Source organism: Toxorhynchites rutilus, chromosome 3, assembly GCF_029784135.1.
Source record: "Toxorhynchites rutilus septentrionalis strain SRP chromosome 3, ASM2978413v1, whole genome shotgun sequence".
NCBI classification, from domain to species: Eukaryota; Metazoa; Arthropoda; class Insecta; order Diptera; family Culicidae; genus Toxorhynchites; species Toxorhynchites rutilus.
Window position 1 is genome coordinate 185395860 of NC_073746.1, and position 15845 is coordinate 185411704.

At 39.8% G+C, this 15845-nt stretch overlaps 1 protein-coding gene across 5 annotated transcripts in view; it reads left to right on the plus strand.

Moving 5' to 3' along the window:
• The window catches only part of LOC129780057 (glycerophosphocholine phosphodiesterase GPCPD1), a 129165-nt gene that overhangs the window by 56037 nt on the left and 57283 nt on the right, over positions 1-15845 (plus strand). For all 5 annotated transcript variants that reach the window (XM_055787936.1, XM_055787935.1, XM_055787938.1 and 2 more), the window contains one exon: positions 10245-10497. In XM_055787936.1, the coding sequence (XP_055643911.1) occupies positions 10266-10497 (232 nt within the window). In that variant the 5' untranslated portion in view covers positions 10245-10265. The remainder of the gene's footprint in view (positions 1-10244; positions 10498-15845) is intronic.

Below are 15845 nucleotides of genomic sequence, written 5' to 3' on the forward strand. Positions count from 1 at the left end.
TGTGGTATATTTCGAACAATTTTTTGCACGGGAGCGGAATCGGGACAAACCTTTCGTGCAAAATTAAAAATCCATCGATGTGAATATTCTTCGCTTTCATTCGTTGAAGAGCGATTTCTCATGTTTCGAGCCACTTTCCATAATTTTTTCATTGACGTTTCTCGTGACAAACCTCCCACGAAATTTCGCCAATAAGCACGTTTTTTCCCTTTGATCAAATTTTTGAACTGATTCTCAAGGGTTAAATACGTTTGAAAATTTTCAGGAGTTCCACGTTTCCGAAAAGCTTTAAATGCATTCGATTTTTCTATATAAAGCTTGGAACATTGGCTATCCCACCATAGATTGGGAGGCCTTCGGGAAATGGTGGAACCTGGAATGGGTTTCGTTTGAGCGCGAACTGCGCTGTCATAGATCAAACGAGAAAGGAAGTTATACTCCTCCAATGGAGGTAAACCATCTCTGGAATTGATGGCTAGAGCAATCGCGTCCGCATATTTTTTCCAGTCAATGTGTCTTGTGAGGTCATATGCCATGTTTATAGATTCAGAAGAATTCGACCCAATGGTGATGGAAATTTTGATTGGCAAGTGATCACTACCGTTGGGGTCCTGGATTACATTCCACTTGCAATCTAACGATAGTGAATTCGAGCAAAGCGAGAGGTCAAGAGCACTTGGGTTAGCAGGAGGTTTAGGAACACGTGTTGTTTCCCCAGTATTCAAAACGGTCATATTGAAGCTGTTACAAAGGTCATATATCAACGATGAACGATAGTCGTCGTACTGTTCCCCCCAGGCAGTTCCGTGAGAGTTGAAGTCTCCCAAGATCAATCGTGGCTCAGGAAGAAGTGAGCACATGTCAACAAGTTGCTTGCGGCTAACCGCAGCTCTCGGAGGCCAATACAAGCTGACAATACAGAGGTCTTTTCCTCTGATGTTTGCATGACAAGCAACAGCTTCAATCCCTCCAATAGGTGGAAGGTCAATTCGAAAAAATGAGTGGCACTTATTGATCCCCAATAGCACCCCTCCGTATCTGTCATCACGGTCCAAGCGTATAATATTGAAATCATGGAAAGAGAGATCATCTCGCGAAGAAAGCCAAGTTTCGGACAGAGCAAAAACATCACAATTGAATTTATGAATTAAAAATTTGAATGTATCCAATTTAGGGATGAGACTACGACAATTCCACTGTAAAACAGTGATATCTCCGACCTCTCTATTTAAATTAGACATCAAGAGAGATAATCATTGCAAGGAGGGGCCATGTTTGCATCAATTGTTGCAAAATTGTCTTTAATACTGGAAGCATTGAGATGACAATGGTTCTGATGGAATCGGAAACATTAAAACACTTGAAGATTTGATCCAGAAGGTCAGAATACTTTATAAATCCCGATTGGGAAGTTGAACTGGATGAAAAAATAGGGACAGTTGGGGTTTTTGATGTTCCCTCGAGTGCTGGGTCGTTCGAAGGTGAACTATTCCCACGGAAGCCAGGAGGAACCTGATTTTGCTTGTCCGCGGCACTCGATTTTTTAGGCAAGCTAACAGGGGGTATCACCGGGGGGACTTGTTCTTGAACTTTGGGAGTGGTCACATTCTTCCCTTTGGAAATAAACGGTGTGTCCCCGCTAGCTGTGTCCGCTTCCATTTCATCAACTGGCAACGAGGAAAAAGTATTGTGTGTTGAGATTGGTTGTTGTTGTTGTTGAGTCAGTGGAGAAGCGCCCTTTAAAATTTCCGCAAATGTGCGCTTCGAGCGTTCCTTTGAAGAGCGCTTCTGTTTCTCCCAGCGACTCTTATAAGTTTCACAAGCTGAGAGCGCGTGTGGAGTTCCCCCGCAATATGGACATTTATGCTCAGTCGCACTGCAGGATTCCCCCACATGTTGCTCTCCGCAAGTTGCACAGCGCTCCTTGTTGGCACAATAATCTGAAGTGTGACCAACTGACTTGCATTTGTTGCAAGTCATGGACTTTGGCACAAAGAGTCGCACCGGCAGTCTCAATTTGTCCACCATAACGTAGTCAGGGAGAGCGGAACCAGCAAAAGTTACTCGAAACGAGTCGGACGGCGTGAATTTAGTTTCTCCCCCTTCCTGGGAGACTTTGCCTAATTGGCGACAGTCCAAGATCTCGACTTCCATCGAGGGGAGCTTCTTGAACTTTCCATTTCCTTTTTTAATAAATTCACACGTCAGACCCGTTTCTGTAATCACTCCCGCAATTTCTACGTTATGGCAGGGCACGTATGCGCGATATTCTAAAATGAACCGCTTGTCGACAACAATCTCGTTAGCTTGCTTCCGATCAGCCACGACAACACGCAGTTTGTTCGGGCGAACCTTGGAAATTTCGACCACGGAGGAATAATTTTTTGTCAAATCTTTCATGATCTGAATGACATTCAGAGATTTTCCTTTAGGTTTAGGTCGGAAGAAAACAACCCATGGGCCAGTTCCAGTTGCATTTTCTGGATAAACCTTGACACGGGGTGGAGACACAACAGGAGAGGAAAGTGGGGTCGATTGTTGAGTGGAAGCGGAAACAGCAGGGTTGGGTGGCGTGATCGGGAGTTCAGTGGGAGCGGGAGCGTGAGGGGGAGCGAGAACGGGAGTGGGAGCGAGAAGGAGAGCGAGAACGGGAGCGAGAGGAGGAACGGTAGCAGGAGACTGAGGGGGTGAAGAGGAGAGGTTTGCAAATTTTCTTGAGGGGGGCTTGTTTAGGTGGGTTAATTCCTCCCCCGAAAAGACTTCTTCTGAAGGGGGAACGCGTTTAAGCGACTTCCCACCTCCCGTAGATGTGAAGGGATAGACAGTGGATTCAATCTCCATGTCAACGGGTTCTCCGCATTCTGCCATATAAAGTGGCAGATGTACAGTTTTTCAGTGATTTCTCAATCTTTTTTTCTGATTATTTCTTAAACTAAAAACCTTAATCTAATAAAAAATATACTTATATCGCACACCCGTGCGGTTGAATTAGAACGGTTCCCAGCGAACCGCGTGTCGATCGTACAGCACAGCTGCAACGGTGTATGGCTCCACAGTGCGATGATGATTTCGATGACGATGATATGGCGATAAACACGCCAGCACACAGCGCCCGCGATGCAGGTCTTCTTCCTTCCGCTTTGTTTGCTTCACACTATTGCTGTCCAAAAATCCCGTTTGGGTGAAACAATTATTTCACCAGCAGCGAAAGTAACGGTATCACAACAGTATCACAAGATAACGGTATCACCAGACGGGAGAAAATACACCCGGCGGCTCGACTTCACGAAGACGAATGATTTATGAATATGTTGATGGTTCTGAAAAGAACCTTTGGTGTTGTGTTTTTGTTATCACTCGATATTCCCATCTTGTTCGGTTAAACCTTCCTGTTTAGCTATTGCGTTTGCCACTCGCCACAGCTTTCACAGTTGGAAAATTTCTTCCCATCCAGCTTGTGACATGTTGTTCAGTAAATTACATTTAATGCGACGTGCCGGAGAAACACTTTGCCACTCACTGAAACTAATTGTTGCCTTGATGAGCGCCGAACCGAACCTGCTCTGTTCTTGATGCGGGTTTTCTAATTGTTGTGAGCAGCTTTGCAAGCCAACTCGAGCACTCCGACGGCCGAAACTCTATAATCACTGTTAGGTATACTGGTGCTCCGGCACCAATCCGTTCGGCCTAGTTACCCTTGCGGAGCAATCAGTGAATGCGATCAACAGGGAACTGGAGACCTGCACGGTTCGAGTGAGACTTTGCCTTTCCCTTAACTTGTCCTCCTTTGTTACGCCCACGATGCCGATGCCGTACAACCACACGGGTTTACGGTTTGAAAGAAAATAAGATATTTTTTGGTGTCCGCGTGTTTTATACTCTAGTGGTACACACTCACAGCATAGAGACAAATCGGCAGACTCAGCCAAAGGGGCGAGTCCAACGAGACGAACGAATGAGCGTTAAAAGGGAGCGATGGCAAAAAAATACATTCATTACGATTTGTTCGCTCGTTGGATTCACATGCAGGCTAAAAAGGGTCCCTTTCTGGATCACAAAATTATCTTCAATCTAAAGAGTTTATTGCTTTGTTATCATTCGATATCCCCATCTTGTTCGGCTAAACCTTCCTGTTTAGCGATTTGTTGCCACTCGCCACAGCTTTCACAGTTGGAAAATTTCTTCCCATCCAGCTTTGTGTCATGTTGTACTATAAATTACATTCAATGCGACGTGCCGACGCGCCACTCAGTGTCGCATTGGAGGCGATTTTAACCTGTAATTGAACATTTGCGATGACAGTGGTACAGTGTCGACTTTCAATGTGGGGTCATAATTTGGATCTCTATGTTTACAAAAATGTCCAACTAAATAAGTCGCATTACATGTCCGTCCAATTTGCTAAATGTCGAACTAATTGTAAATTACTGTACTTTCAATCTGGAAACAATTTAAGAATGGGTGAAAATTGAATAATCAGGAAAGTCCCCAACTATCAATAAGCTCAGAACAACTGCCAAATTCACATACTCATCAGATCCTGGCAAACAAATGATGAAAAAATCAATTTGTGTTTTATTATTATTTTGCATAATGTTTTAGAAAGCATTGAACTGTATTTCCTAAACTCTTTTTTGGAAGGTTTAATGGCCCTGAAAAGCGCCTTGTTTTATGGAATGGTTCCAATTTAGAAAACTTAGTACTCGTGGTTTTGAAAAAAACCATTTCGAACGCCCTTGATGCCGCCTTGTTCTGGATTTGCCACCAAAGCAGATTGTATAAAGAACAAACTTTTTTCTTCTGCTACCAGCTGCCGTTTTGCGATTGCGTTTGGCACTCGCTACTCGCTGCAACTGCCTGTTGTCTTGATGTCCACCGAACCGAATGTGTTCTGTTCCGAATGCGGGTTTTCTTATCGTCGCGAGCAGCTTTGCCAGCTAACTCGATCACTTCGGCGGCCGAAACTATATAACGACGGCTAGGTGGACTGGTGCACTGGTACTAACGCGCTCGGCCTAGCTACCCTTGCGGGGAACTCCAGATCAAGACGGTTCGAGCGGGATTTTGCCTTTCCCTTCACTTTTCCTCCTTTACCATGTCCAGACATGGCTGCTTGGGTTGGTTTGTTGATGTGTTGTGATGAGAACCGATGTAGTGTACGGTTTGAATGAGAATGATCGTTACGGCAGCGGAGCGGGGATTTTTAAGCTGACTGGCTGGCTCAAGAATTACGCATGTGTGAGACTGCGACCAATGTTTCGTTCATTTTTTTCTTTTTCCTTTCCAATCGTGCTTCATTATATTTCGCTGCTGCTTTGGTTGCCCGTTTTGGTCGGTACGATTTGAGGAGCACAAGATGGACCAATCAAAAATGGGCACATAGTGCATTTTGACAATGGTTGATATTTCACAATTATTCAATTATTTATCTCAAGAAAAATGAAATGTTATTCGTTATGATAGATGCGTAGATATATTTCCTATCAATTGATGCAAAAACCTTTGCGATCTATTGAGAAATGCTCGAGTTATAAGCGTTCCAAATCTTGCATTTTTTCCTACTTGTTCAGTGCCTAGATTTCCATTTCACCCCCTATATCTTCCGGTTAGACGTAGTCCTACGTCAAAATGACTGGAACATTTAAGGTAACCTAATCATGTACCGACAGGTTCGAAGAACAGATCGAAAAAATATTTTAGGCATCCAATAACTGAATATTAGCTTGTCGTGTTTTGTGTAGAAAATATTTGATCAGTAGGGGAAAGTCGGGAAAGACGAACACCTATGAATGGTTGATCAATTACATTTTTATTTTAAATTTTAATGATGTACAAACTTGCAGTAAAGTGTATCAATACCTTTGACACTTACTGTGTACAACTAGCTAACCTTCTGTTAAAATTGTATTGGGTGTACAAATAAGTCCCAATTGTTTCACTCAATAGGTTTGCCATTTCAAACATACACATCGGACAACATTGAACACAACTTTATTATAAAGATAAGGGTTGAGCCTTCAAATATCAGTGCGTATTGAATCCTCAAAGTCAAAACACCATTTTTCTACAAACCAAAAATGGAAAATTTCGTCCAACAAAGCCGTTTTTGTGGGGAATTATTTTGCGTTACTGAAAACAAAAAAAGACATCATTGACCATATTTGCATAGGGGACGTAACCACCAACACCATTAGTGTTGGGAAAACGCAATTTTATTGTTTTTTTGCCTACAAGCGTAACCATGTGAATTTCCAATGAAATAATCTGTCCAGTTCTAGGATATTATCGGCAAAAAGAGGGCCTAGGACATTTTGCGGGTTAAAGCATTTTTTTTCCATTTGGAAAACGCTTACGCCTATTTATGCGGACAATCAATCGTTTCAATGAACATTTGTTCGCATTGCTAGACGCAATCACCAGGTTGCTCTGTCTGTAGCGTTAGTATTTACATTTTCGATAATACTCAAAACGTCTCCGTCGGTAGTGTCAGTTGTTATCGCACAAAATCAAAAAGGTTTGGAAGAAATTTAGTGAAATGTCCGGAAAAGGTGCTCTGGATTTGTTGCGAGTCTAGAATAGTACTTTTTTTCCTGAGTACTCTAGGATATAATAAGAACGTGTTGGTGTTTTTTGTGTTTTTAAATTAATTGAATTTGTAAAGGCAATCCGCAATGTTGGTAATTTTAGCAACTTATCACGATATCACGATCAATCGCATAAAGATGGTGGTAACACAACAAGCAGTTTCACATCGTTTAAAGCAACTCGGAATGATTCAAAAACAAGGCAATCGGGTCCCATATGAGTTGAAGGCGAGAGACATTGAAAGGTGCTTTTGACGTAGGACTACGTCTTTCATTTCTATACCGGGGTGTAAAATCAAAGTTTCGAAAACGAAAGCGTTACGCCGGAGACCGAGATTTTGAGCGTTAATAGCTCCTAAACAACTGAACGAAATGGTATGATAAACACTTCATTCGAAAGATGAAATGTCTACGCGTTATATACTTGTTACTTTTTGATCCAAAAACTTGTTTCAATAGCCTTGAAATTGTTTTCAAAACAGGCTATTGAAATCATCAATCGGTATATAAGCGAGCGCCGCTCGGAAATCCACTCAGTTATAATTGAACAGCGATTGGAGCATGTTGTCGCTGTTGTGGTGAAGCTCTTCGTTTATCATGAAAGCGCGGATGAACGCTGTCACAAAGAGCCTGTTTGTGCACCTTAGGCCAGAAGGGAATCCATCAGGAGGAGAGTGATGCCACAAATGGTTCCCCGGGAAGACATCGGAGCAGCCGCCACACACACACATACACGCGCGGAACTCTTCGTTTGGATGCCATTCATCGATGCATCGGATGCATCGAGAAAATTCCGGAAAGATCTAATCGTTGCTGAAAAATAATCTGCCAGTTCCCCTGGGAATTGGAAAATACATTCATGCGAAAGAGTTTATTTTAATGTTTTCTATCCATGTAACACTGTGACTAAATATTTTTCAATCAAGTGCTATTAACAGGTAATTATCGAGTTAGCATTAACCACTGGTGGGCTTCGAGTATCGAGGAAAATCTTGAAAAAATCAATCGTTGCTGAAAAATAATCTGCCAGTTCCCCTGGGAATTGAAAAATACATTCATGTGAAAGAGTTTATTTTAATGTTCTCTAACCATATAACACAGCGACCAAATACATTTGATTTTGTAATTTTTCAATCAAGTGTAATTAGCAGGAAAGCTTCTTAAGATTATTCTTCCCCTTCAGTAGGATATTTTCGTATCCAATATTATATGCGCGCGCAACGAAAATGTTTCGTATCGCGAAAATTACATGATTTTCAATCGATTATTGCTCAGTCGCCGAAAGTTTCAAACTCAGAGAGTTCATTCCCCTCTAATTTGCCTTCCAAATTGCTATCGTAAACCACGCCTTCTCTCGATTCAATCACGGACAAAAAGCATACTTAAGTGATATTCTGGTGGTAAAACGCATTCATTTTCGTGAGGACATCGACAAGACAACATCGTTACTGAACGAGCTGAACGTGCTGGACCAGCTGGACGACGAGGGATCGAGGGATTCATTACCTGACCTGACCTGACCTGAAACGCAATCAGTTTGTTTTAACTGTGAGGGAGCACAGAAAAGACGATCGATCAGAAGGAGAAGAGAAGGTGACCAAGAGAGTATCAGCATCGAAAAACCAAAACCACGAAAAACCGCCACACACACATACGCGCGCAACTCTTTTCGTTTGCTGGTTATCGAGAAGAAACCTGGAAAGAAGTGTTCGTTCCTGCAACATAATCTGCCAGTTCCCCTTGGAATTGAAAATTACATTCAAGCGAAAGAGTTTATTTTAATGTTTTCTATCCATGTAATACTGCGACCACATACATTTGGTTTTGTGATTTATCAATCAAGTGCAGTTAGCAGGAAAGCTTCTGAAGATTATTCTTCAGAACAAGGTTTTTTGTATCCAATATTGGATGCATAAAATCTTGTGCCTCCAACGTAACGCTCTCGTTTTCGAAGTCCCTCAAATATTCATTTATTCATTCATTCAGAATGGATTTAGATTCAACTTCGAACAAATGATCTCTAAATCAACGATAGTCCTACGTCACCCTTGCGGTTATACCATAGATATAACCCACTTCCTGTTTTTCATCTGCGAACAACTGCTTCAGCGACTGAAAAAAAGGTTTCTTGCACCGAATCGTGACTGGTGACGAAAAGTGGATACGATACGACAATCCTAAGCGTAAAAAACTTGGGTTAAGCCCGGCCAGCCATCAACATCAACCGCAAAACCGAATATTCATGGTTCTATGCTATCTGGTGGGATCAGCTCGAAGTCATTTATTATGAGCTACTCAAACCAAATGAAACTATCACAAGAGAGAGTTACCGACAACAATTGATGCGTTTGAGCCGAACCCTGAAGGACAAAAGGCCGCACTACGCCGATAGACACGACAATGTGATTCTGCAACATGACAACGCTCGGCCCATGTTATAATTGGTGTCAAAAACTACCTGGAGAACATCAAAAGGGAAATCTTACCCCACCGTATTCACCAGACATCGCTCCCTCCGATTACCGTTTGTTCCGGTGGATGACACATTGCCTGGCTGAGCAGTCTAATCAAGTCAGGTAAGGCGGACACTCCACTGATGGAAGGAAATTTGGTTTTGGAATCAATTTGATTATCTTCTTTTTTTTGACATATGCTCAGTAACTACGTTTGCAAGTGCAACCAGCTATCATGGACGAATCAGCAGGGCGGTTTTCAAAACGTAATTCGAATGCCGGAATTTTAGACATGGAAAAATGAAAAATTACAAATTACAAGCCCTTCTAGGTGATTTTAATCTAGCTATTTTGTTCGATAATTTGAAGACCTCCAAAACTTATTGAGTATATAAACTTGAATTTTCAGTAAGTGTTCATCTTCCCTTCCCCTCCAAGTGTCCGTCTTTCCCGACTCAATCTATTTTATTGAACAATCCCAAACACATTCATTTTGCAAATTTTCTGACATTTCAAAGACAAATTTTATTGTAAAACCTAGACCTGTCAAGAAGAGTCAAATATTTGGGTGATTGAACAGTGTATTGGCACCCTTACTATGATGGTCATTGCACTTTCGAGTGGACGACTAGACTGAAGGAACCGTCTGGCCATCGTGTGATACCCATAAAATACTACGGTGTTGTTGTCTACATATAGTACGATGATAGACACACGTAATCATGTGACGAGATTGTTTACGAATGCAGGAAAAGAATGCAACAAACCGAAATGTGATCTTTCGCAAGCGCACACAAATATCACATACAACCGCCGTTGACAGAATATGCGTTTTCTGTGTCTGAGGATAGCATTCAAACAGTCGAAAAATTTGTCTATGCTTCAATTAACTATCAATACTGTATCCTGAATGCTTGATAGTCTGTATTCTCAAAAATGTCGTGAATAGTATCAATGACTTAGAATAGTAAATTAACCACCTGCAAACATCTATCTTATCTCCTTCTTTCTAAATTTGTCTTCAATTTCAATTGGAGCTAACGCAATGAATCTACATTGGATCTCATTCATCCACATTTTTCACAATTCAATCAGTTGTTCTTGATTGTTTGAGGGTAGAGATAACGTCGAAGGTGAAACGAGGTCAATCGCTGAGTTTCAAGTGATTAGGTATTATTAAGCTATCAATATTATCTTTGCTTCACAGGGTAACAATCGTTGAGGAAATATGCAGCGCTGGTGGTTTCTGGAGGAGAAAGGCGATTCCGCGAATAGCGGCTCTTCTACGACCGTAGTGAAAAAAGCGAAATCACTGAAACCACCAGGGGACCGTCGCCATAAATTCCGTGTACTAGTTACCCAGGAGTTGTTGAAAGATGAAACGATTGCCGTAACGGGTAACTGCGAAGCCCTGGGAAACTGGGAACCAGAGCATTGCGCTCAAATGCTACCCGAACAAGGTAAGTAACATTTCCCAATGATGAATTATAGAGTACGACTCTTAAAACATATAGGGGAAGTGCGGATAAGACGGATAGTGGGGTGAAATGGACATGCGATTGCTATGGATACTAACATTTTTAATTTAACATTAATGTTAACGAGTACACTTCGTACATGTTATCATATGATTGTTGATTCATACTATAACATTGACGAGCTGTTAAAACGATGTTCAGTATTGAGTGGCTTAATTTCAAAATTCTATTCACTGATGGTAATATTTCGGTATGTGAAATAATAAAGATGCGATTTCATGTACTTAAATTTAAATTATTGAAATAATTGTACTGGTGAGGTGAAACGGACAGCTGCCAGTGGAAGTTGAACGGACATTGAAATGATTTTGAAACAACTGATTACTCGTCTGCGTGCGAAGATCAAATCGCTAAATGTAAGAGTTACTTGGGAGATTTCGAAGATATGTGATAAACATGTTCTGTGGTATGGGAAATACACGATATCTTTTCTAGGTGGATAATTCCGTTTTGTCAACATTTAACGAAAATAAACACCTGAACAGCACCTGAAAATTGTGCAGATTTCCTACGAAAAGCATGGTTCAGTTCGAAAACTCATCGTTCATTTTATGGTCGACATAATCGTCCGTTAGGACGAATAATTCGAGCAATCATAGGTCACTCTCGTGCCACTTTTGCTGTACAAGATATTATCTTGAAGATAACGTGCATCGTCAAAGACGTGAAGTGCGTTACGACACACTCTGTGGGTCGGTGGAATCATTTTTTTTTATTAAATCGTTTATTTTTAACAGGCTCAGTTATATAAGTTTAAAAGAGCCAAACTCCTATCTGTATTGTTACAAGTATATATAAACATTTTTCATTAATTCTAATGTTAATGAAATAGAGAACCGATCACTCGCGGTTTGCTCGAGTTTAGAGGGTTGACATTTTTTTTCAGGAAAAGGAAGGGATATAAGGATATGTTGACAATGTTCACACTCACATTCATCATACTCAATTCTTAAGCCTTAAGCTCTTATATCTAATATGTATTTACATTTCACCTCATTCTATTGTTAGTAAGAAGGGATTTGATTTCTCGCGAAGGAAAAGGAAAAGGAGAATATAAGGATATAAGGTCAATCACACACGAAGATCGATAGCTTTTAGGAAGACATATATTTGGGACATGTAATCAAGGTCTAACCGAGCCAACACATCTCTCACCGGCACAATGGGCTGCCTTCCTCTGGCCCGAAGAGAGTTCTCTAAATTTGATTTGGCAACAAGATACACCTCGCACGACCAAACAACGTGTTCGATATAGTGGTAACCTTGGCCACAAGCACAGATATTGCCATCGGCAGGATCAAACGAAAGAGTAGCGCGTCTAACGAACAGTGATTGGACATGTGTCGGGAGAAGGTGCGAATAAAGTCCGACTCAAGTCCAGACTTTTGAACCATGGTTTGAGACTAACTTTAGGGATAATCGAGTGAAGCCACCGACCCAATTCATCTTCGTTCCACTTACGTTGCCAGGTAGCGATGGTATTTTTACGGACTAAAGAATAAAATTCATTGAAGGCGATATTTATCATCGTCAAATCGTCATCGTTCACAATTGCACCTACCTTTGCCAATGTGTAAGCCCTCTCATTACCCGGAATTGATGCAATGTGAAGGGACCCAGACAAAGGTAATGACATAACAGCGTCTGGATAAAGCACTCAACACTTCTCGTATTCTGTCAAGGAAGTACGGCGAGTGCTTTTCCGGCCTCATTGAACGGATAGCTTCGACAGAGCTAAGACTATCCGTTACAATGTAATAGTGTTCAACAGGTCGTGAGGCGACGCTGTCCAGCGCCCAGTGTATTGCTGCCAATTCAGCAATATACACTGAGCAAGGATTCTGAAGACTGTGGGAGGTGCTAAAAAATTCGTTGAACACTCCAAATCCTGTGGACTCATTCATAGAGGACCCATCAGTAAAGTACATATTATCACAATTGATACGCCCATACTTTGCATTGAAGATCGTAGGAACGATCCCCGATCGATGATAATCTGGAATTCCATGGATTTTCTCCTTCATGAACAGATCAAAATGTACAGAGGAATTGATGTAGTCAGGAAAACAAACACGGTTGGGAATATACGAAGAAGGATCAACCTGCAAGGAGATGAATTCATGATATGAGCTCATGAATCCTGAATGAAAATTTAGCTCGATAAGCTGCTCAAAATTTCCGATCACCAATGGGTTCATAACCTTACACCGGATGAGGAACCGAAGAGATAATAAATTGAAGCGATCTTTTAGTGGGAGTACGCCTGCCAAAACCTCGAGACTCATGGTATGCGTTGAGGGCATACATCCCAACGCAATACGGAGACAAAGATTCTGAATTCGCTCGAGTTTAATGAGGTGTGTTTTGGCAGCTGATTGAAAACAGAAACTGCCATACTCCATCACTGAGAGGATAGTTGTTCGATACAACATTATAAGATCTTCGGGATGGGCACCCCACCGGGTGCCGGTAATTGTACGGAGAAAGTTTATTCTTTGTTGGAATTTTTTACTCAGATACCTAATATGGCCCCCCCAAGTACATTTGGAGTCGAACCAGACCCCAAGATACTTGAATGACATAGCATGAGTGATCGGTTTACCCAAAAGTTGAAGCTTTGGTTTTGCTGGTCTATGCTTCCTAAAAAAAGTCACAGGAGGGTTGTGTCCGAGACACGACCGCATAGTTGACGTAGGATTCCGTTAGGCTATCTGTTGATTTTGGATATGTTTGAAAAATTAAATCGTTAAACTCTTTGATAATGATTTGGTTTTAATGTCTCTGTTAGGGAACACATTTCGGTAGGCACAAAAGCTCCACCTATTTTCATGTATTTGCAATGTTTTTTTTATCTGTATTATAGTGACTTTCAACTCATTTGGCTGGTTCGTCACTTTTACTTCCATTTTTGGAAGAATGTCGGGAGTGAGAATTGAACTCGTGACCTTTAGCATGAGAGGCATGGATGTTACCACTACGCCAGATCGCCTACTTTGCAATGTCGATTTCCCCCAGGCAGCTTGGTTTAGATGTCTCTGTTAGGGAACACATTTCGGTGGGAGCAAAAGCTCCCTCTACTTTCATGTACCGTTTAGTCTCGAATTCCGAACACTTAAGCTTTGATGGCCATTTAACAGTGTCTCATTACTCAAAATGGTACTTTTTCGCGAAATCAATTTGATTTTTGGATATAATAGAGCCTTCTTTTTCATTTGACTTCACAGAAATATTTTCATGGTGAAAAACTAAAAAATACATTAATCACATTTGTCTCAAATTCCGAACACCATTTATGTCACTGATTCATGTTCCGAACACTTTTGTCTCAACTTCCGAACAGCCAAAATGCATTTGTTTAAAAAATTCATAACTTTTGAACTACTGGACCGATTCAGATGATCGATATATCAAATCAAAGCGAATAAGCTAATATTTTGTGGAAAAAATATTTTACTCGCAAGAACATTGGATTTTGTTTTTGTAATTATCGATTGTGTTCGTTTTTTTCTAGTTTACATAGTTTCGGGACCAAGGGCGCTATACATTTTTATATTTTTTCTTGAAAGCTTAGTATTTTTACATATTATATTCAAAAATCAGAGGTGTGTTTTTTATCGTTTTTGAGTTATTATTTTTCAAAGTTAACATGATTTAGTCTTCGTTCGATATTCCTATGCGACTAGATCTATGCGAATAGGATTCCATTTTTTGCAAATAAAATATTATTTCAAAGAAGACTAGCTCATTGACTTCAATTTAATATGTCGATTATCCAAATCTGTTACGTTGTTTAAAAATTATGCATTTTTGAAAAACGTCATTTTTGAAAAAAAGGGAAACATGATCGATTAACTTTGAAAAATTATAATTCAAAATAAAAAAAAACATTTCTGATTTTTGGACATGTTATGTAAATAAGAAAAAAGCTTTCAGCTTTCAAGAAAAAATATTTAAAAAAATATAGCGCCCTTGGTCTTGACACCATGAAAACTATAAGAAACAAATATGTATTATGAAAATAAAATTCAAATTTTTCAAACTTGTAGATGCAGAATTTTCTCAAAAAAGACCAGCTAACTGGTTTAATTTGATATGTCGATCATCTGAATCGGTCCAGCAGTTCAAAAGTTATAGTTTTTTTTTGAAAAAAAGTAATTTTCGGAAAAATGAATTTTTGGGCCCCTCTAAAATGGAAATGGTCACCCTAACAAAAAAATAAAAAAATACGGGTTTGATATTTTGCGATGAAGAACAAAACTACCACTTTTCACGGAAATCGGAGAACCAATATATCGGGTTGGCAGGGCTGTATAATCGAATCAGCATATAATCAAGTGCGACCTGTCACTTCAGGACCCCGGTTTTGTTATTGTGGTTTTAGTTGAAAACCTGGCTAAGAAAATCAATTTTACTCTCGTTGGTTTGCACCTGCGACTTGCGTTTTGCAAGGAAAGAGCTCGCAAACATTTGTTAACAAATGGTCTTTTTATATTGTAGCTCCAGAATTGGATTGTCCTTGTACCCCAATTTGTGAACTATTGCTGTATTTGCCAGAAAATAGTGTATTCGAATATTTTCTTTCGGAATTCGATTCATGCGTCGAAACTCGTTACAAATTACGAACACTACTTTAACGCTAATTTTAATACAGATTTCTGCATAAAAGATTTTTTTAACATTTTATAGCAGATTCGTAACGAGATTCTTACGAACATATAAACAGCAAACAAAATAGTTTCAACTTCAAAAATTTAAAAATTCACGATGCTTGTTTTCTACTGAATTTGCTAATGCAAACAATTTATCACTGGTTATCGATAGTCACTTTTTTTTGTAAATGTTTAGTATTATAAATTATAGGCAGTATCGATACCTGTAAATAAATTTTAAAATGAAGCCTATAAACCAATGAATGTTAGGGTTTTCATTATGCAATTATTTATAACGTTAAAGTTTAGTAAATTTACATTTAAAATGAAGTGTTCGGAATTTGAATCAAGTTTCTATGTATGATTCTAATTCCGAACACTACTTCAATACTAATTTGAATGAATAATTCTGCAATTTATTATAATCCCTTACCTTTTCTAGCACTAAATTTGAAAACAGCAAACAAAATAGTTGAAAAAGTGCAAAAACTGAAAAATTAACGATGCTTGTCTTTTACGGAATTTGCTAACGAAAAAAATTTTATCATTGGTTTTGACTTCCACTTTTTTGCGAATTCTTAATATTATAAATTATAGGTTGTATCGATACCTGTAAATGAT